The sequence below is a fragment of the Lipotes vexillifer genome, unplaced genomic scaffold (genome assembly GCF_000442215.2).
Source record: "Lipotes vexillifer unplaced genomic scaffold, Lipotes_vexillifer_v1.1 scaffold91, whole genome shotgun sequence".
In the NCBI taxonomy this organism is placed as follows: Eukaryota; Metazoa; Chordata; class Mammalia; order Artiodactyla; family Lipotidae; genus Lipotes; species Lipotes vexillifer.
The window spans coordinates 5,477,629-5,505,601 of NW_006777583.1; the positions used below are offsets into that span (position 1 = coordinate 5,477,629).

Here is a 27,973-nt window from a genome sequence, read left to right on the forward strand (position 1 = left end):
TTTTTTTTTCTTTTTTTTTTTTGCGGTACGCAGGCCTCTCACTGTTGTGGCCTCTCCCGTTGTGGAGCACAGGCTCTGGATGTGCAGGCTTAGTGGCCATGGCTCACGGGCCCAGCCGCTCCGCCGCATGTAGGATCTTCCCAGACCGGGGCACGAACCCGGGTCCCCTGCATCGGCAGGTGGACTCTCAAACACTGTGCCACCAGGGAAACCCGAAATGTCTATATTTTGGAAAGCTATTTTGTTTAAAACTAAAATATTTTATCATTCTTGTTGAACATAGAGCTTTAAAGAAAAGTTTCTAATCAAAAGCCATTATATGTGAAAAAATATAATTATGTGGTAAGATCAATACGTATTTTACAATATCTTTACTTTTTGTTTTATTGGACTTATTGTTTAGAATTAAGAGGGTGTAGTACAGACATGTAGTAAAATATTTTTAAAATGTACCATTTCAAACTTTTCACCTGTTTTCTTTGTAGAAGTATTCCCTGAAATGCAAGTTTCAGATTCTGATCATGACTGGGTGATTTTAAATTTGAATATGACTGGATATTATAGAGTTAACTATGATAAATTTGGTTGGAAGAAATTAAATCAACAGCTTGAAAAAGATCCTAAGGTAAGGTTATTTTTTTACACCTTTTATTAAATATCATTAATATTGCACTCTCTAGCCTTTAGAGGTTGAGCTTTCATCAACCTGTCTGGTGGGAACCTGACCCCTATTGCCACCCCTCACCCCAAGGCATACTGGATTTTTTTTTCTTATTCTTAGAAAGGAGAGGTTTTGGTTGAATGCATTGTGTTTTTGAACATTAATCTCACTTTTCCACAATAATTTTACCTTTCTAGGTAAAAAATCAGAAGAATTTCCTATTAACCATTAATTTTGTGATCTTAGGCAAGTTAAATATTCTGCTTCAATTTCTTCACTTTAAAATGGGAATAATATCATATCTTTCTTATTGGTTATGAGGATTAGAGATGATGTAAGTAAACATATACTTAAAATTTCAAAGCCCATAATAGGTGCCAGTACGTATATGCTAGAAAATGTTAATTTTCTAAAACTGTGTTTTCACTCTCCCTCAAAGGAGACAATTTAATTCACAAGGTATCAGTAATAATCCAATATTGCTTTAAGTTGTAAAGCAACTGTAAATTATTATGCAATATAGAAATATTAAAATATTGGCTAGCTCTTATCAGTCAGATTTTAATTGGTTGAATTAAACCAAATCTCCATTGGTGCATATGGATGCTGGCTTAGAGGTCTATAGAGTTGGCTCTGCTGTGAAATCTTGGGCTGTTCATTTAGTCTCTATTCATAAAACTAGAGAGTTGAACTAAAAGATATCTTAGGTGTCTCTCTCTTCAAAAGTTCTGTGAGTCACATAGCAGCCTTTCTGGCAGAAGAGGCAGTGCACAGCATACTGGTCCAGAGCTCGGGTTCTGGGTCAGGTAGACTTCTGTTCATATTTTTGTTCATCATTTACCAGATGTGTGACCTTAGGCCTCTTGTTTGCCCAGTCATGCCTTGGGTTCCTTATCAGTGTAATAGACCTTAAAAGGTTGTTGTTAAGATTAAATAAGGTGATGTGTGTAGTATGTTTAACAGAGGCCTGACACAATTTGGGCATTCAGAACATGATCAGTAATTTTAAAAAATTATCATTGGTCCTTTGAATAAAGGTACAAAAAACAGTTATAATAATACTTTATTTAAAAATCTTTTTCAGAGTAGCTAAATTCTTTTTAATTTCTAAGGGCAGTCTTAGCCATGGAAGCACTAGGTCATGCCATTATAGCTATGATTTCTTGAAACCCTTGTAGATTTACTTATTGGAAAACTGGGGTCAATTATTCATACAACATAATTGCTGAGCAAATAAAACATTTCTATTATTAATATTAATCTAGAAAATGTAAGTGTTATTATTACTGCCAGAAAAGATATGCAGCTACAACAAAGGAAAGAATTAAGCTTGGCTTGTTCAGATGCTTAAACGGATGTTGTGAAGATAAATTTTCTGGGACCACATATATGAACATGCTGGGGGGGGTATTGAAGGACTGCTATAGGAAACTTTGGGCACCCTTAGGACACAAGCTGAGACAGAGTCCTATGGCCTGACAACGCCAGGGAGCTCAAACCGAAGTCTGAGGAGTTAGGTTGGCAGTTGACTCCTGCCTTTTCATGATTCAAAGGGCTCTGTTGGTGGTATTGTGTCAAATTAGTAAACTCTTGAGAAGAGAGATACCATTGAAAAGAGTACCTCACTATTGCCAAAATAGTGCTAAGTAATATTCTCTAAGGCTTCCTATGCCAAAAAGTCCCCCAACAACAATTTGGACATTGTGATACAATTTAATGTATACTTTCTGTTTTGGAGAGGCCCTTTAAACTTGGCTTCCTGTTTTATTTTTTAACATGCTATTTTTCACAGAGTATTTTGGCAAAACTCTCAGCCATATTTAAGCCTTATGATTGATGTCCAGAGGGATCACTTATCAAAAGCAGATGTATAATAAATAAATTATGGGAACTATCCTTAGAAATGATCATTTCTCTGTACATAATTCACATGAAAGTGCTTTGTAAGCAGCAATGATCTTTAATGTTGTTATTATTTTGAAAATTATTTTTTCACTAAAAATATTCTTATCTTTTCCTGAACATTTTTGGATCTCATTTGCAGGCTATTCCTGTTATTCACAGACTTCAGTTGGTTGATGATGCCTTTTCCTTGTCTAAGTGAGTATATTTTCTTCTTTCATCATTTTAGCATGTACCTTGAGAAATTTATAAAAATAATAACCTCATCACTATGAACTTGGTTCTTTAGTATATATAGGCCCTAACTTATTAAGATTAGGATCAAATTCTGTGGTTATTGTGGAATTTATGATATAAAAGTTGCTAGAATATGCAACAACATGGATGAACGTTGAGGACATTAAGCTACGTGAAATAAGCCAGGCATAGAAAGACAAATACTGTATGTTTCCATTTACCTGAGATACTTAGTAGTCAGAATCAGAGAGACGGAAAGACTAGTGGTTGCCAAGGGCTGGTGCAGGAGGGTGGGAGGGGGGAATGGGGAGATATTGTTTAATGGGTACAGAGTTTCAGTTTCACAAGATGAAAAGAATTATGGAGATGGATAGAGATGATGGTTGCACAACATTATGAATGTATTTTTTAAAAATTTTTATTGGAGTACAGTTGATTTACAATGTTGTATTAGTTTCTGCTGTACAGCAAATTGAATCAGTTATACATATGAATGTATTTAATACTAGCAAACCATACACTTTAAAACGGCTAAGAAGACAAATGTTATGTGTATTTTGCAACAACAAAAAAATTAGGAAAAAAGGCAATTCAAAAAAGTCATTATCAGGATAAGAGCAATAACATCTACTACTATTAGAAATGAAAGCCACAGAAAACAATGTTTTTTACAACAATTTGACAAGAAGGAATATGTTCTTTCTCAAGTCAAAACTTGGTAGTTAATTATATGAAAGTCGTATATTTTCAATCAAATTAACTTTGGTATAATAAGGTTTAAACTGATTATGGAGAAATTTTGAAAGACTCTTAAAGGAGTAGCAAAGAAAATTCAATGTTTTAAAAGAAAGCCCTGGGCTTCCCTGGTGGCGCAGTGGTTGAGAGTCTACCTGTCAATGCAGGGGACACGGGTTCGTGCCCCGGTCCGGGAAGATCCCACATGCCGCGGAGCGACTAGGCCCGTGAGCCATGGCCGCTGAGCCTGCGCGTCTGGAGCCTGTGCTCCACAACGGGAGAGGCCACAACAGTGAGAGGCGCAGGCTCAGCGGCCAAGGCTCACGGGCCTAGTCGCTCCGCGGCATGTGGGATCTTCCCGGACCGGGGCACGAACCCGTGTCCCCTGCATCGGCAGGCGGACTCTCAACCACTGTGCCACCAGGGAAGCCCCTAAATGATTAAATGGATAAATTTAGGAAGATTGTAGATGTGTTCATATTTTTCTAAGATACTGGAAGTTAAGGAAATAAAGTAATTGATGTATCCAAAAAAAAAAAAGTTTCTGGAACTAAATAGACTATCAATTAAGATTTTGAAGTGATTTTTGTTACCCAATGATGATGACTGTAGGTATAATTTTAATGAGCCTGAATTTTAGTGTATTACAGAATTATTGATTTCATTTATATTGGATTTACTCAATATAAGCTCTGCTGATAAGTTTCTAACCAGGAAAATGAATATATGTTCAGAACTTAAATTCCAGACAGTAAAATTAAGGAGTACACATAATAAAGGATGCCGTGTGTTCTCTCTTTCTTTGGCCTGTTGTATTTCTTGAATGAGGGCCTGCATATTTTATCCTTCGTTTTTTTACTACTTTTCCCCATGTGATGTACAGCACATTTCCCTGCCCACTACTTTGCTGAAACATTTCTCTAAGATTATCATGACTTTATACTGTTAACCACATCCTCCTGCAAACTTCTTTTTTGACTTCCTGAGGCTCCAATATGCAAACCTAGCTCTCCTCCAGGATCTGACTTCTCTTTTTCCTGCTGCCGTGAGCATGCTTAAGACCAGTCATGGTTGTATTATATTCTTCTACCGTTCCTCTGGATAATTCATGACTTCTGATGGCTTCAGTGATGACTTTATTATGTACATGTACAGTGCCTAGCAGATATAAGGTGTGCAATAAATGTTTATGAAAGGATATGTTGATGACTTCTAAATCTAGATGTCTGTCTGTCTCCTCCTGTCTTCTGTTTATCCTGTGGTCATTTAAATTCAGTACCTTAAACACTGAACTTTATTTTTCTGTCTCTAAATTGCTTCTGCTATCAATTTCTGTCTGTTGAAGCTACTACTACTTTTCCCATCCCCACACTTGAAACATCAGAGATATCCTTGACTGCTCTCTCTCTCTCCATCTCCCATCAAGTCATCATGTCTTATCTATTCATTCTGGGGTTCTGGGGAATGTCTTTTGGATTCTCACCTCACCACCTTCACTGCTTCCGTGCTAAGCCAAGCTTCATCACCCTTTGCCTAGCCTATTGCATTAGCTTTCAGCCTTTAGTCCTTTAGAATTCTATTAGAAGTCCATTCTGTTTTCTGCAGCACAGTTGCAACAAAATTTTAAGGTATTGATTGCATGATGTTACCCCGGCTGTTTAAATACCTTCCCATCACATGTAAACTCTTCATCTTGATACTCAAGGCTCTCCACACTTTTGATTTACCTTACCTATTAACTCCCATCTCTCACTACACATAAAAGAAATTCCCTGCCTCGGTTAACTTGGTCTGCCCATCACACTAATTCCCACTTTATCTTCTTGCCCATCACACTAATTCCCACTTTAAACTGCCTTCCTCTATCTCTCTACTTATTCCAATCCTACCCTTCCTTCACTGCTTTTCTCAACTTCCTTCTCCAGGCCTCCCTGCCTCTCCCATCACACGCATATATTTTTCTTCTTTGCTACTTTATTGTATTCATTGCCTCTGCTAGCGTCTTTCATTAACACCTTCTTACGTGCAAGTCTCAGCTCTTCACTAAGTAATAAGCTCCTCGCTGGTAAGCAACAGGAGTGTCCTGTTTTTTTTTTTTTTGTTTTTTTTTTTGTGGTACGCAGGCCTCTCACTGTTGTGGCCTCTCCCGTTGCGGAGCATAGGCTCCGGACGCACAGGCTCAGCAGCCATGGCTCACGGGCCTAGCCGCTCTGCGGCATGTGGGATCTTCCCAGACCGGGGCACGAACTCGAGTCCCCTGCGTCGGCAGGCGGACTCTCAACCACTGCGCCACCAGGGAAGCCCAGGAGTGTCCTGTTTGTGTTCAACTTGTTTTGTGTTCCTACTAGTATCTGGCAGAGCATTAGATAGAGAATGACTTTTAATTAACACTTGTTGAATGGAAATTATAGTCTCTTAAGAATGTATACTAAATGCACAAATATTCTAGTGCCTGACAATCAGCCCAACATTTGGCCTGGATTTTCTACAACCTCCAAGAATTTGGGCACTTGAACCTATCAAACTGAAATTGAGGGTCTGTCCACATTGCTTGGGTTCTACTTCATCAATGAGATGGGACTTTTACCCTCTAGCTTCTTGATTTCATATCCCTTATTGAAGTCAGGCACTGAAGCATGGGACAAATATGAGTTTTTGAGACTGTGGGGTTTTTTTAAACCAAACAGAAACAGTTATATAGAGATTGAAACAGCACTTGATTTAACCAAGTACCTTGCTGAAGAAGATGAAATCATCGTGTGGCATGCAGTTTTGGTGAACCTAGTGACCAGAGATCTCGTTTCTGATGTGAACAACCATGATATATATCCACTATTAAAGGTAATTTCATTCTTTGTTAGATGGGTTTTTTTTAAATTTCTGTCTTCCTCCTTCCATATTTTAGATAGTGTCTGTGAAAGCGGTCTTTCCCAAAATAATAGTCTATTTGTTCTGTATATATTCATTTACTTAGGAATGGTTGTTTACTCTTAGAAGAAAATACCTTAGTCATAGACCTGGTCTAGGAGATGAGTATGAGAGAAGTTTGGACAGTTTCTTAATTCTTGGTGAGGTATAAATATGTCTTAAGAAACCAGAAGTGGATGGAAATGGTATGCCTTTTTTTTTTCTTATAAAAAAAAGGATAATATCTATTAACAGCTGTTTCCCTAAAAGATTGTTAGTCTAACAGAATGATTTTTCACAATTCTATATCCATGATTTATATACTCTGATTTATAGGGCCGGCACTTAAAACCAGAGAGTTATATTCCAAAAAAGTAAACATTTTGAAGCTGCTTTTGATATTGGGAAGAGAGATGGGGAAATTAGAGTTAATGAATGAAGAAATAACCATGCCAACTTGTCCTTATAAAAGGGGAAAATAACATCTATAAAAGGGGAAATTTCTGTTATTAGATCTTTAACAGTGATCATAAGAAAGATGGCACAGGTAAAACCAAAGCCAAAGTTTGGGAGCAGCCCCTCGGAGAGTTAAGGGCCGCAAACAAAACAGCAAGTGTGTTAGGTGATGATTCCAAGTGAGGGTCTGGGGCAGTGTGAAGGCGAGATCACAAGCACTTCGGGGTTCCAGACTTTCTTTTATCTGGTGTACAAAGTGCTGATGGGAACGTACTTGAATGTGGCATGGCGACCAGTAGGAGAAGGCACTTGTTGGTGGGATCAAGGTGGCTCACTGATAACATCTGATCACTGGTTTTGAGTGAAGAAGTAAAAGCTAATGTTTGTTTTTAAAAATTTCAATTAATAACATTAATTTATTCTGAGGGATGTATTGGTAAGTGTAGGACTATTATAACCTTATTGTTTACCAGCCGATAGCTCAATTGAAGAAATTTTATTTTGGAGTCAGGGCTTAAATTAATCCAAGGCATAAATCAGTATTCCTTGTTTTTTTAGAGGTATATATACTAAGCATGGAAGTTTCAAGGTAGAAAGTTTGTTTTATATTTCTCCATTTTTTCTCTATTTTAAAGACAACTGGAAATGTTGGGGTGATAGTAAATGATAAGAATGGTTAATATTTATTGAGTTCCTACTATGTGCCAAGCAGTGTGCTGGCACACATCATATCGTTTACGTATTGCTTACGTTTGAGGAAACTGAACCTATAGAGGTTTTAAAAGTTATACATTTAGTGACAAATAAAGATTATTTCTGAAGAAATATCTGTCACCTCTCTGTTAATGTCTTTTCAGACAAAGAGAAAAGCAGTGTAAATTGGGTGCTGTGAGCAGAACTAACAGTATATTTTCTTTATTGTTTATAGAATTATCTGTTAAAGAGACTTATCTCAATATGGAATACTTATTCAACTATAATTCGTGAAAATGTGGCAACATTGCAGGATGACTATTTAGCTCTGTAAGTACTTTTTGAGCAGTGATCATTGAATTAAATAATTCATATTAATGGATAGGCTTCCAGATTCATAAAATAAGATACTAATAGTTATGATTCACTGAGAGATTTGTGTGCCATGTGAGAATAGTAGATTTGGGATTGGTGAGCTACATGTATCCTAATAGGAAATAGTAGTTTGGGAATCTTAATTTACCTGCAAAGCACATACAAGTACACACAGGAATTTATAGCTTTATATTCTCAAATCTGAGGCTACTGGTTGAAATCTTAAGTATGTTGTACTATTGATGAAGGGTTGTGCTAAGCAAAACCAGCCTATACAAACAAATTGAAGGGTACAGGAAGGATACACGGGGAAAAAAATCCCCTCTGTATATTCTTGATGACAGAGGGAAAAGTTCCATTATTTATGTCAGACAGAAATTCTAACATTATGCAGATATGATTAGGGAGGTTGACAGTGAACTGTATCAGTCATCTGTGTGTGAGCATGACCAAGTATTGCAAATGATTTCCCCATCATTGGTTCGGTTAGGGGACTATGCCTGTTGTCATGCTGCTCTGGGAAGGGGGTGAAAGGCAAAACAGGGCTGCAGTACCGCTGGCCTCCCTGTGACACAAGGTTTGTGTGTGTAGGCTGGGCTTCCAGATTTAGCGAGGGAATCTGTGACCAACAATGAATGGTACAGGGATTATATTTACAGCTCTAGTCAACATCAAGCCGAAACCAATTAGACCAAGTAAGAAATACAAAAAGTGGTTATTCTCTCTCACAAGTATCCTTCTGAGAGGGGAGAAATTTTAGAGCTAGGGCCTGTGAATGGACGAACATAGGGTTGGATTTACAGGTGGATGGAAGACAGCGGGGATGAGCTAGGATGGAAAGTGGGTAGGCAAGTTGTATAGGCAAACAGAAAGGCCCAACCAGGCAGCACCTTTGTTAACCAGCCATGGCCTTGGCTCTCCTAAACTGGCCTGAAGTGACCTGCTTTTTGTAGCATCCCTGGGCCAGTTCTCTTCAGAGCAATCTCAGGGAGTTAGACTGTGCTTCCAGAGAATTCTATCTTGCTGCTGCCAGCTTGGGGTGGGTGGGGAGAGGAGTGAATGTGTAAATGAGTGCTCAGAACTGTCTCTCAGAAGGTCTCCCCCCTGGCGATTCTACCTCTGCTTATCAGAAGGTCAGGCCAGGCTGGGATGAAACTGGAGGGAGGGTGGAGCAATGGAGATTTGCCTCTTGGCATTTTCCGGAAATTTCTGACCCATCTGAATTCCTTTACCTCTTACTCCGAACTGCAACACCTCAAGGCACCGCTCATCTGGATGTATCATTATTCTTCTCCATGTTCTTTTGAACTTATTTCGTTTGCAATCGTAATGTGTACCTCTGCTCAGCTATAAAAACAAAGCAGATACCTCCGTTCTTTTTACAACGTTAATAGCCAGGAGGAAGAAACAGAAGCGTAAGCCAGGAGAGGCTCGCTGTCAAAGGAGAGGAATAAACCATTCCCTCTGTTCTCATGTGTAGAGAAAGAACTTGATTTTTAAGTGTGTTATATCAGATACTTAAAAGTCTTTTTTTTTTTATCTGTAAGGGAGTTATTGTATAAGGGAGGAAAAATAAATTGATAACAGATGTGGCATGTGTGTACACCCTTGTGTGTTTGAGGGAGATGAAGGAAGGCAGTAATTTATTTCTTACTTTCAAAAAGTATCAGTCTTGGAGCTTATTTGGTGCCTGAGAGCCTCTCAGCAAATATTTCCCTGAACCTTAAATACAGTTGCCATCCACAAAGGCTATTTTTTAACAAACCTGATGTTATTGGAAGGATGTTTTAAAATACCCATCTTTTTGTGAAACACATATTCTTGGCAGCAGAAAAAATAAACGTAGTATTGAAAAATACATGTTTTTCTTTGATATTTCCTTCAAGAATATCACTGGAAAAACTTTTTGGAACTGCGTGTTGGTTGGGTCTTGAGGACTGTCTTCAGCTGTCAAGAGACCTTTTCAGAAACTGGATGAACCATCCAGAGAATGAGTAAGTGTAATATTGTAATTGCCCTTCTTTTTGTCCTGTTTCAGCACCAACAATTTCTCTTCCTTTGGATGCTCTTACTCTGGGAGTGAGCATTTTGTTTTTACTTAGATAATCTCTCTCTCTTACTATTTTTTTCAAATGTCCTTTAAAAAAACACACACACACAATTGTCTCATGGAGGTCTGTGCATAGCAATAGATTAGAATTTATACACGGAATTCTCATCCAGGACCTCTCATTGCCAGTGCATTCCCTAATAAGCACCTGTGGTTATTTCGAGTCTTATTTAGGTTGTTCATTATAGTTATTTATTCACATATATAAAAGTACATCAGTGCATCTCTTTCTGTGTAAGTTTGCAGTCTCACTGACACCTGAGACCAACACTCTGTCATTTTGGTGTTATTATATTACCTTTAAAATATGACCTCAGATGGACTCTTAGAAAATGTGATAATAAGATATGAAACCAAACTGAGTTATCAACATACACTGTTTGTACTGTTCTAATTTACTTCTCCCTCAAACCTCCTTAGTTTCTAAACTAATTTGACGATCTCAAGATGTTAATATGAATGATAGTTTTCACAATTGCTTCTCTAGATTCCTACTTTTGATATTTATATCTGAGATCACAGACATTTTTTCTAGATTTATACTTCTAAATATATGACAACTTAGATTAACATATAACTTAACTGCTATGAAAAATATCATTGCATGTTATACCTTACAGAATACCTTATCCGATTAAAAATGTGATTTTATGTTATGGCATTGCCTTGGGAAATGATAAAGAATGGGATTTTTTGTTAAATATCTACAATAATAAAACAAAGGAAGAAGAAAGGATTCAACTTGCTTATGCAATGAGCTGCAGTAAAGATCCGTGGATACTTAACAGGTGATTATTACAACTTACCTTGAAAGGGCTCTTGGTGGAGGAATGCAATTAATAAACCAAAGGGAGAAAAATAGAAATGAGCTAATATAAGAATTAATATGAAACATACTTATAATTCAGTAACTTAGAACCATATGGGATTTTAACTCCATTTATTTAAATTTACTCTTTCCATTGGATAATGTTTACGTATTTATTTTCTGCCACATGCACTTTTACAGATACATGGAGTATGCCATCACTACATCTCCATTCACTTTTAATGAAACAAATATAATCGAAGCTGTGGCAGCCTCTGAAGTTGGCCGATATGTTGCAAAGGACTTTTTAATCAACAATTGGCAAGCTGTGAGTGAAAGGTAAGGAGGAAATGTGAGACCTCTCTTTCATTTAGTTCATTGGTTTGGTGCTAGTGGCTCAACTTTAGTCTGGCCAGGTCACTAAAGTTCTTTGCATTGACTAGAAAACTGATAAATTTTCCTGCGTTTAGTCTCACCACAAACTAGCTGTGTGAAAGATAAGGTCACTTATCCTCAGTTTTGGCTTTTTTTGTGAATGTAGATTTGCATGGGGTACTTATCTACCTCAATTTCCCACTGTGCCCACTAAGAATCTTGTCTTCAGAGACACAGATTAGAGCAAGTCATGTTTTTTGGTATGAGTGTACATCATCCATTCATTTCTTTTGTGAAGTGCATCACCATATCTTTATTTTATTTTATTTTTATTTATTTATTTTTTAGATGTTGGGGGTAGGAGTTTTTATTAATTAATTAATTTATTTTTGCTGTGTTGGGTCTTCGTTTCTGTGCGAGGGCTTTCTCTAGTTGTGGCAAGCGGGGACCACTCTTCATCGCAGTGCACGGGCCTCTCACTATCGCGGCCTCTCTTGTTGGGGAGCACAGGCTCCAGACGCGCAGGCTCAGTAGTTGTGGCTCACGGGCCTAGTTGCTCCGTGGCATGTGGGATCCTCCCAGACCAGGGCTCGAACCCGTGTCCCCTGCATTAGCAGGCAGATTCTCAACCACTGCGCCACCAGGGAAGCCCCACCATATCTTTAAGAAACAGCAATGTTCATTACTACATAAGCTTGGATATTGCTTGTGCCTTTTGTCAGATTCCCTTTATGTATCTGGCTTCCATGTTCTCGAACTTTTTATGTTTCTCACCTTTTAAGATTAAATCTGCTTGCTACTTAGCCTGCCAGGTAAAATAGACTTTGAAATGCACAAGTCAGGCAGCATACCCTCGATAGCTGCTCTTTCTAGAACATGACTTAACCATACGTTCGTTTTGCGAGGGGTGGGAGGGTGGATCAAGCCATTTTATTGAGGGGCTTCAGGGGAGGGTTGAAGGGCTGGGAAGACAAGGAGATCTGACAGCATCCTTCTCCAGGCCAGGATCTCCCCAGCTTCACAGTCTCTGAAAGCCTGAACCATACATTCTTAAAAGCCTCGAATAAGTATGTCCTACAACTATTCACATACTGAAGCGTTAGCAGATTAGAGTAGACAACAGTTCAGGTACATACACAGCTGTAAAGTTGGAAGATACTTTTTGCAAATAAATTTAGGTCTTTGGAACAGAAGATATATTTAGAATATAAATGTTTAAGAATCTGAATATGGTTCTCTTATACAGCAAAATAATGGAATGTTTTTCTTTTATGTACATGTATTGAACACCTTTACAATACGCCAAAAATGTATTTTTAAATCAGAAATCTTAAGCATGTAGATAAAAGCTCTTTTGTACAGTACCATTTTTCTGGCTCATCAGGGGGACATGCATAGCATACTCACATATTGAGAAAATTGTCCTTATCTCTTGTTTTAAATTATCATTCTAGGTTCATTGTTCAGAGAGCCTTATGACCTTGGGGGTAAATTATGTCTTCCATTTTTGTTTAAGTCATTAAAGGTGATGCCCTCTTTCCCAGGTCCTACTTCCCGGTGGGAATTTGGGAGTTGGGTGTAAATCAGAAGTATTTACTCAGGTTGCCTTGTTCCATGAGGTTTCAGAGGTTCCAGCCTCGTAGGGCTGTCTGTTACTTTCTGTTCTGTCTCCCTGGAGCTTGTTTCGAAAGCTCTGACCCCCATCATGCCCCCTCTTGGGCTGACATGCCTAGCTTTGCCTGGACTGGAAGCCATCTGCCCTCCTGCTGCCGTGATCATTTTGCTCAAGATCATTCACTTCAGCTACAGTCCCTGACTGTTTTCTTCCAGAGCATCCTGTGGAACAATCTAGCAGCAATTTTAGAATTAAACTGCTGAGAGAACAGCTCCTTTAAAAAATAAGTGGTGCTTTTCCTGAGGACCCAGCTTGTAATCACTGCAGCCTATCACACTCTCCATGCCTTCGGATGCCCTGCCGGGCCCTGAGAAAGACGCAGCTTTAGGTGGTTCATACACCTAAAGACTCCCAAGCCCACCCTACCGCTTGAAAATCAGAATCTGCCAGAATAGGGCGCAAAATCTGTACCTTTCTCTAGCACCCCAGGTGACCCCGGTGTAGTTTAACATGGAACCAATTGACACTGGATTAAAAAATTATCTAAGCCTGCATTGCTCAATATGGTAGCTACTAGCCAACATATGGCTATTTAAATTTAAATTAAGTAAAATTAAGTAAAATTTAAACTTCAACTCCTCAGGGAATTCCCTGGTGGTCCAATGGTTAGGACTCCACGCTTCCACTGCAGGGGGCACAGGTTCAATCCTCGACCCCTGGTTGGGGAACTAAGATCCCATAGGCCTTGTGGCACAGCCAAAAAAAAAAAAAAAAAAAAAAATTCAGTTCCTCAGTTGTACTAGCCTTGTTTTAAGTGCTCAGTGTGGCCAGTAGCTACCATACTGGACAGCTCAGATAGAGAGCATTTCCATCCTCGAGAGAATTCAGCTGGGCAACACTGTTCTAAGGGGTAAAACAGCCTCTCAATTTATTTCTCCTCTCTTTCTATACCATACACAGCACACGTAACTAGTTAAGCCCCCCAAATGGCTTTGAGCAACCCATGGAACTTAATTTAAGTGTGTGTTAATTTTTATTCCTCAGAAGAACTTTTTTCTGCATTTGGAGAACAGAAACATGTTTGCAACGCTCTCTAAATAGTCCATTGTCTAGCAATTTATTTAAATGATTTAACTGTATTAAATACGAGTATAGAAGGACTTCCTTTAAAAAAAAAAAAAAACTCTAAACAGGTATTTCATATCCCTAAGAAGGTCTTAGAATTGTGAATGCATTCACTTTTAACCATGGCTTAAATGTTTTTATCTTTTATCAACAAAATGCCATGCTCATAAAATAGATGCCTTTCCTTTTCTGTTTATGATACATTAAGCTCAGTTCACTCCTCTTACACATTCTGCTACAAAAAGTCTTTGAGACTCAAATAAATTTGCCTTCTACATCTAAAACATTTATTTTTAGGATTCAATTTATAGTCACCAGTCTTGCTGAATTTTGCAAATGATTTTGAATAGACAGTAATATTATATATGGATTGTTAAGAGGAAATAAAAGTTCAAATTAATAATTAAAATGTTATATACATTAAAACGGCACAGGAATGCTTACCTTATTCTTTGTACATCAGAATATTTACTTAGCACTTATTAAACAATTATATTTGACATGAGTATTTGTATGTCACCAGTCTTCATAAAATGATAAAGGTAGTATAAAAGTGTAAGTAAACAAATGCGGTGACAAATTAAATTTTATGTTATTTAAGTGAAAAGGATTTATTTTAAATTTGCTATAATGTGACTGATCACTCGCAAATTAGCTTTGAAACTGGTATTTCTCCAGTGTGTTTCACTGAGCATTATTCATGGAGACACTGACAAGCCTTCTGTGAACAAAGGAGACAGTAGCCCATCGGTTTGGAAACTGTCTATTTTAACCTCCACGAATTCACAGTATATGTTAGCATCATAAAGCTCCAAGAAGCCTGTCAGAAGGAAATCTAGCATCTAGCCCAGCGTCTTGTCACTGTAATCCTGCTATGTACTGTCTATGCTAATGTAAACAAAGTGTCATTCTGCCAGTAGATCAGTTGTTCCAAGCGAAAGACAGATGAGAAACTAAATTCTCTAACCCTCTCATCTGGAACTGTAACTAGAACAACATTTATTTATTGATGGCCTATTAGTTAACATTTAGGCCTTGGTTTCCACTTGCATAAAATGAAAGATGTTGTATGTGATCAGCTGTAAAGTTCTTTCTGGTAATAAGAAGTTTGCCAAGGCACAGTTAGTTCAAGCTGTTGTTGGGGGTTATAAAGTGATTAAGACACGGTCTCTGATAAATGTTACAGAGGACAGATGGAGAGTGCTCTAGGGATTCAAAGAGAAGAAGGGGGATTTGAACAAGCAGGTGGAAAAACTCACCTTCTACATGGAAGGGAGGCCACCAGTAATTGCCTGGGGGCAAGGCTGAGAGTCCGACTTGGGACTGATCGTCATAACTGGCTGGAGCTTAGGGCCCTGGAAAGGAGGCAGTAGGGCTGGTCAAGCATTAGAGTTGAGACACTGCCAATAGCAGTCCAGGAACATCTGCTCCCCTTAGCCAGGCCCCAAATTCTTCCCAGGGAGCCTAATCTGAATATATATTTTGGAACACTTGCTTGAGTAAAACAACTTTGGTTTGATACTGCTTCTCAGTCCCACGTGCAGGGCACTGCACTGGTGGCTGTGGGGTATTTAGTTAATTGTTAGATGAGAGGTGATCTTTTGGATACTGATCCCACTGAAGGAGCTTCCACTAACCATAAAGACATCTTTCAGGTTACAGAGAAATCAGTATGAACCTGCACTTGTGCATAGCTCCTATGAAGAAATGTGTGAATAGACACGAAACAATAGGATTTTTGTGACTTCTTTTTGGATGTGGTAGAAATGATGTTTGTTTCGTGCTTGTTAATGTTGCTTTTGGCTTTCATAAAACGATTCAGGCTTCACCGCCTACAGCAATACCCTAGCTTTATTTGAATATAGAATACAAGGTATCATCACTTTCAAACTCAACTGATCCAAAACGAATCTTACCCTCTTCTTCACCAAACCCCTTATTTCTTCTCCAAATATGTGATACTGGCTAAAGTCCTATGCTTGAAAAACTTACACTCTTTTTTCTTTAACTTTTTATTTTAAATTGGAGTATTGCCGATTAGCAATGCTCTGATAGTTTCAGGTGCACAGCAAAGCAACTCAGCCATACATATACATGTATCCATTCTCCCCCAGGTTCCCCTCCCATCCAGGCTGCCACATAACATTGAGCAGAGTTCCCTGTGCTATACAGTAGGTCCTTGTTGGTTCTCTTTTTAAAATATAGCAGAAACTTACACTCATTTTTACTTCTACTCTGTTGTATTTCATGATGGGGAACATAGAGTTGAAAGGGTTAACTTGGAACAAACAGAGAATTAAGATGTTATCGGAGTGCTGTGTCCAAGCACTGGAGGGCCCATTTTCACTGCCTATCACTGGGTCAGGCGAGATACCTGGCTGCCTCCATGCTTGCCTAAGTGGCCAAGCTTGCTGCAGGAAATCAGACATGGCAGGGGAAGGGATGGGAGGGGAGGGCAAATGTGAGAAAGGAGAGAAGACGAAGGTGAGATGGACTAGAGTCCCAAATCACGCTGACTAGCAGTGAATGTTATCAATTTCTTGAAAGGGCAACTATCCTGACAAACGTTGGCTCCTGTCTTCATGTTAATACCTTTGACTACTGGTGGGCTAAGCTATCTGTAATGTATATATTTTTGTTGAGTACTGTTGTATTTCTGTATTTCTGTTGTATTTTTGTTGAGTACTGTTTCAAAGGGATTGCTCTCTCAACCAGAAGGATAAATCATCTGTCTCAAAAATATCTTCTCTTGAAACTTTCAAGAACAGGAAGGAATTAAATGTGCCAGGCATCCTGATAGGCGCTTCGGTGTACATTATCTCATATAATCTCCATTCTAACTATATGTTATTCCCCATTTTTACAATTTATAAGTTGCCACAAGGTAACTTCAAACCCACCCCTGCCTCTGGGGTAACCTTTCTCCTGTATTTGGTAGAAAAATCACACATTTAGCAGCGTAGGTAGTTTTCTTTTGTTTCCTACATTTTTTTAAGTCTGGAACTCAGTTTCTTTGCAAATTTTGTCAAATTTCTTGAGTCATTTCACAGGCCTTTTAAACCTGGCCAACCAAAGTGAAGAACTAAGAAATATTTCTTCTTTCCCCATAGAAACAGATTTGGTTGCCTGAATTATATGTAGACGGTCTCTTATCCTCCACTTTGCTGAAGTAGACTCAGCTTAAGTTACAGCTGGGAACTTAAAAAGGACAAAAGCACTGTTTTCTCTCACCTTTGTCTGCATATCATGCCAATGTTAACTCTTACAATTTTTAATTTCAAGTATACATTTTTGAAGTAAATCAATTGTGTGTGTTAACTATCAACTATCAAGACAGAATCCTGATTCAACCCTTTCTTGTCCAGGCCATTATATTAACCTTTTAAATTTTCTTTCCTTTTTAATGCATCCAAAAGTCTTTCTTTAATTTTTTAACTACAGCAACACTTTGAGCAGGTATGTATCTGCTGTTTTTCCATAGCAACATTTCATGGCTGTTTTTCAGACAATTCTTGTCAGTTATTCAAGGTCACTAAACTAAAGGGGAAGTTTCAGTTACCATACCTGTTTGAGGGAGCTTAAGGAAAGCCAGAGTACTTAGCCCTCGGGGATCACCAACATTTTGAGAATCTCTTTCCAAAAAGCATATACAAATACAGAAGTTTCAGTAAGCTTTCAGGGTATTTTAGTCAGCGTTTCTGAAACTGATTCTATATTAACTACACTTTTTAAGGGGTATACTTTTAGTATTTACCTATTCTCTCTCTTTTTTTTTTTTTTTTTTTTTTTTTGGGGGTGGGGGAGCCTCTCACTGTTGTGGCCTCTCCCGTTGCGGAGCACAGGCTCCGGACGCGCAGGCTCAGTGGCCATGGCTCACTGGCCCAGCCGCTCCTCGGCATGTGGGATCTTCCCGGACCGGGGTACGGACCCGTGTCCCCTGCATGGCAGGCGGCCTCTCAACCACTGCGCCACCAGGGAAGCCCTACCTATTCTCTTTTAAAATTTCTTAATTTGGGTATGTGACATCTGTTCTAACCACTTCATTTTGAAAGATAAAAACAGTTGTTGTTACTGTTTTTAAGAACAGCTTTTTATATTTAAATGAAACTTTTAAAACTATCTGTTACACAAATCAATATTAAACTATAATTCTTTGTGCTAGTAGACTTTTGTATAGCATGAATTTTCTATGAAAAGATGAAGCTAAACACGTTCATATATCGTTTTGCTTAGATTTGGGAGTTAGGAATTAATAAGGGCTGTATACTTAGCATTTATCTGCTCTGTAGCTTTGTCTTGCCAAACATTTTCCACTCATGATTAGCATCTCGTTGCTTTGTAGGTATGGAACACAATCATTGGTTACTCTGTTATACATAATAGGGAGAACCATAAGTACGGATTTACAGATCTTAGAGGTAAGTACTATAGATATTGTGCATTATAAAGACAATTTAGAAGCCATTTTTTGTGTAATTTGGAGTTGCTAAAATTAAAAATAATATGCTTTTCTGAATTGTCACATTCTATGCTCCATTGATGCTATTATCACTGTGCAGGAAATGTCTTTTTTTAATTATTATTTATTTGTTTATTTTTGACTGCGTTGGGTCTTCATTGTGGTGCGCGGGCTTCTCACTGCCGTGGCCTCTCCCGTTGCAGAGCACGGGCTCCAGGCACGCAGGCCTCAGCAGTTGTGGCACATGGGCTCAGCTGCTCCGCGGCATGTGGGATCCTCCCAGACCAGGGCTCGAACCCGTGTCCCCTGCATCGGCAGGAGGACTCCCAACCACTGTGCGACCAGGGAAGCCCAGGAAATGTCTTTTAATTCTGTCTTGCTCTTGAAATAGAGACCATTCTTGTTCATGGAGGGCTGTACTTCACCTGAATTATTGCGGTAGACTATGGCCTGGGCTCCCTGGCGTAGGCTGTTCTTCCCTCCATCCCATCCATCACATCACTGCCGGTCATTGCCCTGCTCCCAAAGTTTCAGTAGCTCATCATAGTTTTTAGAAGAATTTTAAAATCTTTTCATTAGCACATGAAGCCCTTCATAATCTGGCCCCTGCGTTACTCCCTAGCTTCACTTTTGCCCACTTCACCAACCAGTGTCAGAGAATAAGAGGCATAGGTACCCCCAAACACTTTTCCTCTAGTTACACTGTACCACTTAACAGAATTTCTTAAATTATCATGTTGTTGCACATTTCCCAGATTTCAGAAACACTCTACCTTCTGTCTGGGGTGCCCTCCTAATGCCTGTCCTTGGCTGGGTAATTCCTAATCCTCCTTTAAGACCCTGCTCAAACCACATATTCTAGGAAATTTTTTTTTTAATGAATTTATTTATTTATTTTTGGCTGCATTGGGTCTTCGTTGCTGCATGCGGGCTTCTCATTGCAGTGGCTTCTCTTGTTGCAGAGCATGAGCTCTAGGCACGCGGGCTTCAGTAGTTGTGACTCGCTGGCTTCAGCGGTTGTGGCTCACGGGCTCTAGAGTGCAGGCTCAGTAGCTGTGATGCAGGGGCCCAGTTGTTCCGCTGCATGTGGGATCTTCCTGGACCAGGGATTGAACCCGTGGTCCCCTGCGTTGGCAGGTGGATGCTTAACCACTGCGCCACCAGGGAAGCCCTCTAGGAAATTTTTAACTAACTAATTTACACCCTCTCCTCCTCCGTGCTCCCAAATCATCCTATATAGTTGTTACTATGAGAGAGAGAGGAAGAACTGGTAATTCCTGAAGGAACGATCTTTGTTTGGGTTTTGGCCTGCCTGAGGCTGAGCTGTCAGGACCTGATTTATCAAGGATTCCCCAGATAAGAGAGTGAGGGGCACACCCAAAAATCCTGGAACAAAAGCTCCTAGAATCAAAACCGAGTTTGTGTTGGTATCTTCAAAAGTGCCTCTGTTCATCTTTATCTCTACAAAACCCAGTAGTTTTGTTGTTGAATGAATGAATGAAGTTTGTATAACTTTAGCAATCCCCAAAGTTCCAAAATTCTATAATCACTGATAGTTCATTAAAAAAAATGCAAAAATGGATTTAGCAGTAGTTAAATTATTGTAATTTTGAAAACAAGTGAGTTAGCTACCATGAATATCTTTGTCAAAAAGCTGTTAATGACCAACAGTCCTACTGCAATGTATTGGTTCACATGATAATATTGAAAACAATTACTAAAAATGGTAAATGAAAAGAAAGTCATATGAATCCCTTTTCCCTCCACACCAGCACAGTTTTTATACACTCTCCTTATCTCTTGCTCTGGTCTTTCTATTCCACCCTGCTGGAGCCTGTCCTCACTTGTGCTCTCAAGCACCCGTGAAGCCCCACACACACAGTCCCACAGACCCACACTCCCCTCCCACCCACTGCAGGTGCTCGATCGTGGGCGGTGCTGCTGGTGTGTGGCTCCCACTGCCTGGCAGGAACGCCCAGTTGTGGGAGAGAACGGGAGGTTTGCCCTGGCCCCTTAATCTACTTTTTCCTAGAACCTTATTTGTCTTTTGCATTGTAGTTAGGCTTGACAACCCTATTACTACCTAATTTCAAGTACATTAGGGTTTATGTGACCTTTTGTGAGCTGGTAGGGTACACTATCATTTTATGGTAATGTGTGTTCTGAGTTATAATCCAATGACACAGAAATAGACTTTTGGAATATGATTTATTCAGTTCAATTATTATTATCCCAATTATTCAATTGGGATCTGTCTGGCTTGAATGTAATATTGCAACAAACATTCCCATAACTGAATGCTTGACCTGACTCAATGAAGGAATTTAACCAATGGATGAATCCACTATAAATATTCTTAAATAAAGGGTAACATTTGTAAAGACCTGGATGTTGTATACCAGTTTTGAACTTTGGAAGTTGCAAAGTTTCTTTTGAAATAAGGAAAGGTCTCATTGTGTCTCTGTCTACAAATCTTGTATAATATCCAATATGCATTCTGGAAATCTTTATTGAACACCTACTATGTGCTTGGGGAATAGAGCAGTGAGTAGAATAGACAAAGTTCCTACTTCCTGGAGCTTCCAGTCTACGTCGGATTCTTCAGGACAGGTGTGGTCTTCATCACATTTTCTCAGTCACAGTCTCCTCAGGGACACACCATATAGGGACAGACATTGCTACTCATTCCAACTGTCATCATCCATTCACAAGATCATGTCGCTACTTAACATGAACTTTGTCTTACTGTGCCTAAGTGAGAAGTTCAATTGCACTGATGGACCAACCGTCTCTTTATCCTTTCAGCTGCAGCAGTTTTGCAGTAACATGTTGGAGGAGCACCAGAGACTCACAGTTCAGGCCAAATTACAGACAATAAAGAATGAAAATCTGAAAAACAAGGAGCGAAGTGCCAGGATAGCTGCGTGGCTACAGAAAAACACATAATTTAGTGGCAACTTTCGGCCCTTCTCTTGCATATTATAATGTGCTCACGGTTTTGTCTTCCAATATTCTGTGAGTCTGGAAAACCACACGTTTTGTTATTCGTAGTTCAGTCACATTTACTACTCAGAGTACTGTTCTTCCCCTATTGTCACGTTTGGCCCTGAGGCTCAGTGATTGTTGAGGTTTTTGCCAATAATGCTGTATTTCTGGGGAAGATTTTGCTTCATGTTGGGCTATAAACCACATGATTTACTTTAAATGCCTTGGAAAAACAAATTTACCGTAGAAAGTTTTGCTTGTTCAGTTGTGAAGGCCAGTGGAATATTACATCATTGGGTAATGAGCACATTCTTTTCTGAGGGAAATACAGATTTGCAATACTCTAGGGTTTATTTAGTTCAATACTTAAAAGAGTAATGAGCAAATGACACAACAGTGTAAAGAAATAGAAACCAGAAAAATAATATTCACTAGAAGACAGACAAGCCAAAGAAATGCAAGTTTTAAAAAGAAGAAACAGACAATTTTGTGAGCCATGTTAAGTGCCCCAAAGGCAAGAAATGTGTCTCCTCCTGCCCATTTCTCTCTCCCCAGTGCCTGCTGCATCACGCCACACTTTACTGGCTACTAACTTTATGGTGTCACAAAGAGACCTGGAATCGTAGGATCTATGAAGTACCCTTAGGATTGCTGTTGTGGAGAGCAAATGGAAAGCAAGGCTGTGCCCTGAAGCTCTTGACTGTAATTCACCTGTGGGACAGACACCCTTTCAGCCAAAGTTTAGCAGCAAAAATGATGATGTCAACAGACAATAGCAATTATGGGCTAATCTCCATCGCAAAGGACAATGGTCAGATAAAGAGTAATAGAACTAAAAGATTAACCAGAGCATAATCTTTATAGCTTTGCACTCAGCAGATTAAGTTTGAAATGTGGTTTCATTTGGCCAAATTGAACCTGTTTGTAGTTTGGACAACTTTAAACATTTTCATCAATCACAAAGTACGGAATTAGCTTAGTTTTGTTACCCCTGATTTAATCAGGACAGCTAAGGCAAATCATCCTACTCTAGATTTTGTGTGTATACCATTTAATTCTTGTTTTCATTTTAATTTTGTTTTTACAGAATGGGGGTAAAACTACAGATCTTCTATCTACCTCAAAGTGATACTGTAAAGATTAAGGATTATGTCAATGAAAAGCCTTTAAATATGTCATATAAACTCAAGGCAATGTGATCTAAGGGTTTTTTCCTATTTCTTCTGTAAGTTAATGTACCCACAAATTAAAATGCAAGACAAAAGTTCACTTTCATATTCACTTCACAAGAAGATACTCCCTGAGAGGGAATGGGAGGCTATGGGACTTGGCCATGAGGACAGAGCAAAGCACAGCCTACACAGATTTGACCATGGGTCATAGGTCAGAGAGATTTTTCTTTAAATTTAGCAATTTAAAATATAAGCAATAAAACGTCTCCATGTCTTCAAATTGTTACGTGTGCAGTATGTTCCTGTGTTTTCTTAAACGTGCGTTCTCTGTTTCCCGTATCTCCTCCAATCATCCATCTCATCTTTTGATAACCATGTCATGTGTCCTCTCAACTGCTTTTTCCTCCTTTCTTTCTCTCCTCCACTTCCACTCCCTCCCCCTCCCTTGTGTTCCTCTGTCTTCCTTCTCCCTTTCCATTAACCTCTGCCTTCCTTCTGCCTGGTTGTCCATGTCCCCTCTCCTTGATCTTCCTCCCCTCCTGTGCTCTCATTCGACCACGTGTGCTTGGAGGCTGGCACTCGGGATGCTGAGCGCGCTCTGATGCCTGTTATTGGGTGATGCCAAGCCCTGATCCTACCAAAGGATCACATTGGGCTCTTCAGACCATTTGTTGACAATTAAAATTCCATTATGTCTTAGCTTCTGTAGTAATGAAACAGCACCAAAAATGTTTATCCAAAATCAAATGCCCAGATATTTGGTTAATAGTCCTTCCTCTAAATACGAACAAGAATTTTGAATAATGTACATTTTTTCTTACTTGGATGAAGCCAGTTACTCCAGATAAGCATTATATTTTATTATATTGTACCTTATACTTAGTATAAAAAGAAGTAATTATTGATTGATTACTGTGATAGCAATAAGTCAGGGAGTGATACTGAGTCAGATTTGTCTAGATGGTAGAAATACTTTATTAACCAATAAACCAGCTTATTTATTAGCACGCCAACTGTAACACAATATTTTCGACCCGTCTAGTTTATACTATTCATCCTAAAGCAGGTTAACAAGATACACAATGTATTCATGATTTTTTTAATTTGATAATTAGAAATTAAAGTTTTCCTTATAATCTTATGCTTTTTTCCTCCTCAGACCTATTCAGTGACTTTTCATTGTTGACCTTAAGTGAGAGAACAAATGCCTTAGTCTTGAACACTCTAGATGCTTTGTAATTCAGAGCTCTGGGACCAATCTGTACAGCAATTTATTCTGAAGAATGAATGAAGAAGCAAAATGAGCTTTAAAAAGGATTTCTACTTGATTACTTTTCCTGTTTACTCCAGTGAATGCTTTTTTTCCATCCAAACTCTAGCAGGATTAATATGTCCAATCCCAAGCCTTAAGGGAGGTTTACAAGTGAATGTAACTGCTTCCCCAGATACAAAGAATTACGTAGCATAGTCAGAAGCATTTGAAACTACACGTATATTGCCTCCAGCTCAATCTTCTCACCAATTCAACAACGTTCAGCAAATATGTTCTTCACAGCACAACTCTTATTTAAGAGTTATTTGGACTCTTCCTCTTCCCTTCCTTTTACAAACAGGTCAGTCCTAAAGGTGAGGCAGAGCAAGGTAAGCGTCTACACCAGTGGGAGCTGAGGGGCAGCTGAGGAGGCCCAGGACCTGCAACGAGGTGTAAGAGCTTGAGTGGGTGAAGAGGGAGTCCACACACCAGGGAGCAGCTTGGCACAGGATGTCAGAGCCCATGAAGGGTGAGTAGAGTGGCCCTACAGTGCAAGGAGGGAGCTTACGACATGGACAGTCAGAGCCCAAACAGGGTGAGAATGGGGAGTCCCATAGTGGGGTGGAGAAGAGGCTCAGACTGGATGAGGGTTCAACATAAGGTATCAGAGCCTGAGGCAGGAGAGGATGACATCTACATAGGGTGGGGGAGAGGCAGAGATGGGAGCTTGGTTACCACAGGGGGTATGGTTCAAATAAGAAAATTTACAAATGATAATAAGATTCAGGTTTCTCACTGCTGGAGAAGGGAGTTGCAGATATTCAAAAGGAAAAACTAGAATGAACCCTTTTTTGTTGGATTGGAATTAGAGGTATTGATGTTAGCAGTTCTCACTGTTCTCAATACATGGATAGATTTATACATATAGATGTAAATGTGTGTTTGTAAACATATCTTGCACTTTCTCTCTAGATATATATAGACATAGATGCAAATACAAATATAGATATAGATATAGATGTAGATATAGATATAGTCTTTAACGTTCTAACTGAGAAGGCCTGGGAGCAACAACACCTCAATGCCAATGAGCACATCCAGTGCCCAGATCTTGGTTTCTAAATGCCATGCTCTGCTAAAAGAACCAGGGCTTCTTGGGGAAATGGCTGATTTCAGGGATGGGGCAGGAAAGGGACAATTTAAGATAGAACATCTCTTTGTACTAAAAGATAAGGAAGTACTCAAATAATGATGGGTACATATCAAAGGGTACAAAAGCCAACCACAAAAGTAGCAGGATACTAAGTAAGACAGGTCAAAGGCTTCCTCTCTCTTTACTTGCCCTCACAAATAATGCCAAGAAGAATAAAATGAAAATATCACCTTCTCTGCTTTCAGGCTTCTGCTGAAAGTGGGCTAGTTTGATGACTTGAAGAGTCTTGGACGCTGGGTGTTGATAGATACATATCAGAGGAGTAAATGAGTACTAAGCATGGAGTATGCAAAAGTTTCTTTTTATTTATCCTCATGCAGTGATCACCCTATCATTTACAATGGCCCCTCAATCTTAGCTTATCTTACCTGAGATCAACACAGTCCATTAGTCCCATCAGTTTCTATGAACCAGAACAGTCCTTAGTGAGGCCAGGGGTCTTAGGTCTCATTTTAGGAGACTGTCCTAAAAATGCTCCATAATAGAGAGTAAGTATGATTTCTTTCAGAAATGATTACCACAATAAGATTAGTGAATATCCATAGTCTCCCATAGATATAAAATTAAAGAAATAGAAAAAAAAATTTTTTTTCTTGTGATGAGAACTCTAAGGATTTACTCTCTTAACAACTTTCATATATAATATACAGCAGTGTTAATTATATTTATCATGTTGTACATTACATCCCTAGTATTTATTAGTTTGTCTCCGGAAGTTTATATCTTCTGACTACCTTCATGTAACCCCCCATCCCATCCCCCCACCCCACACCTCTGGTAATCACAAAGCTGATCTCTTTATATGGGTTGGTTTGTTTGTTTTTGAAGTATAATTGACTTACAACACTATGAGAGTTGCTGGTGCAGAACACAGTGATTCAATATTTCTATGCATTACAAAATGGTCACTACAATAAGTCTAGTTACCATCCGTCACCATACGAAGATATTACAAAATTGCTGACTATATTCCCCATGCTGTACATTTCATACCTGTGACATTTATTTTGTAGCTGGTAGTTTGTACCTCTTAATCTCCCTTACCTATTATTCTCCTCTCCAGAATTCCCTCACCTCTGGCAACCACCTATTTTGTTCTCTGTATCTATGACTCTGTTTCTGATGTTTGTTCATTTGTCTTGTTTTTTAGATTCCCCATATAAGTGAAGTCATACCATATTTGTCTTTCTCTGTCTGACTTATTTCACTTAGCATAATATTCTCTAGGTCCATCCATGTTGTTGCAAAATGCAAGATTTAATTTTTTTGTGGCTGAGTAATATTCCATTGTATTTATCCATATAATATTCTTTATCCATTCATCCAATAATGGGCACTTAGGTTGCTTCCATATCTTAGCTCTTGTAAATAATGCTGTAATAAACATAGGGGTGCATATATCTTTTCTAATTAGTGTTTTCATTTTCTTTGGATATATACCTGAAAGTGGAATTCCTCAGTCATATGGTGCACAAGATTTCCCTTGTTTCCTTTTCTCCAGATCCTTACCAGCCATTGTTATTTGTTGTCTTTTTGATAATAGCCATTCTGACAGGTGTGAGGTGGTAACTCGTTGTGCTTTTGATTTGCATTTTCCTGATGATTGGTGATGTTGAATATTTTCATGTGCCTGTTGGTCATCTGTGTGTCTTCTTTGGAAAAAATGTCTATTCAGGTCCTCTGCCTGCTTTTTAAATGGGTTTTTTCAGTTTTTTTGATGTTGAGTTTTATGAATTCTTTATATATTTTGTACATTATCCCCTTATCAGATCTATCATTTGCAAATATCTTCTCCCACTCAGTAGGAGGCCTTTTCCTTTTGTTGATAGTTTCCTTCACTGTGCAAAAGATTTTTGGTTTGATGCAGTCCCATTTGTTTATTTTTTATCTTGTTTCCCTTACCTGAGGAGACAGATCCAAAAAAAGATTGCTAAGACTGATGTCAAGAGTGTACTGCCAACTTTTCTTCTAGGAGTTTTATGGTTTCAGGTCTTAGTTTAATTTTTTAATCTATTTTGAGTTTATTTTTGTATATGGTATGAGAAAGTAGTCCAGTTTGATTCTTTTACATGTAGCTGTCCAGTTTTACCAACACAATTTATTTAAGAAGCTGTTGTTCCCCCACTGTATAGTTTTGCCTCCTCTGTCATAGAATAATTGCCTGAATAAGTGAGGATTCATTTCTGGGCTCTCTATTCTGTTCCATCGATCTATGTGTCTGTTTTTGTGCCAATACCCTGCTGTTTCAATTACTGTAGGTTTGTAGTATAGTCTGAAGTCAGAGAGTGTGATACCTCCAGCATTGTTCTTGTTTCTCAAGATTGTTTTAGCTCTTCAGGGTCTTTTGTGTTTCCATACAAATTTTAGAATTATCTGTTATAGTTCTGTGAAAAATGTCCTTGGTATTTTGATAGGAATTGCATTGAATTTATAGATTTCCTTGGGTAGTATGGGCATTTTTTTGTCACTGTATATATATATTTTTAGTTTATTTATTTATTTTGGGCTGTGTTGGGCCTTCATTTCTGTGTGAGGGCTTTCTCTAGTTGTGGCAAGCGGGGGCCACTCTTCATCACAATGTGTGGGCCTCTCACTATCGCGGCCTCTCTTGTTGCGGAGCACAGGCTCCAGATGCGCAGGCTCAGTAGTTGTGGCTCACAGGCCTAGTTGCTCCGCGGCATGTGGGATCTTCCCAGACCAGGGCATGAACCTGTGTCTCCTGCATTAGCAGGCAGATTCTCAACCACTGCGCCACCAGGGAAGCCCCAGTATGGTCATTTTAACAATATTAATTTTCCAATCCAAGAACACAGTATATCTTTCCATTTGTTTGTGTCATCTTCAATTTCTTTAGTCAATGTCTTATAGTTTTCCGAATATAGGTCTTTATCCT

The 27,973-nt window shown here is 38.9% G+C and overlaps 1 protein-coding gene across 1 annotated transcript in view; it reads left to right on the plus strand.

Annotated features, from left to right (window-relative positions):
- Positions 1 to 21,682, plus strand: part of LVRN (laeverin) — an 88,908-nt gene extending 67,226 nt beyond the window's left edge. The window contains exons 12-20 of the mRNA XM_007451218.1: positions 486 to 625; positions 2,706 to 2,761; positions 6,223 to 6,376; positions 7,827 to 7,921; positions 9,853 to 9,960; positions 10,697 to 10,864; positions 11,086 to 11,223; positions 18,342 to 18,417; positions 21,264 to 21,682. Coding sequence (XP_007451280.1) covers positions 486 to 625; positions 2,706 to 2,761; positions 6,223 to 6,376; positions 7,827 to 7,921; positions 9,853 to 9,960; positions 10,697 to 10,864; positions 11,086 to 11,223; positions 18,342 to 18,417; positions 21,264 to 21,404 — 1,076 coding nt within the window. The 3' untranslated portion in view covers positions 21,405 to 21,682. The remainder of the gene's footprint in view (positions 1 to 485; positions 626 to 2,705; positions 2,762 to 6,222; positions 6,377 to 7,826; positions 7,922 to 9,852; positions 9,961 to 10,696; positions 10,865 to 11,085; positions 11,224 to 18,341; positions 18,418 to 21,263) is intronic.
- Positions 21,683 to 27,973: the final 6,291 nt, after the last annotated feature.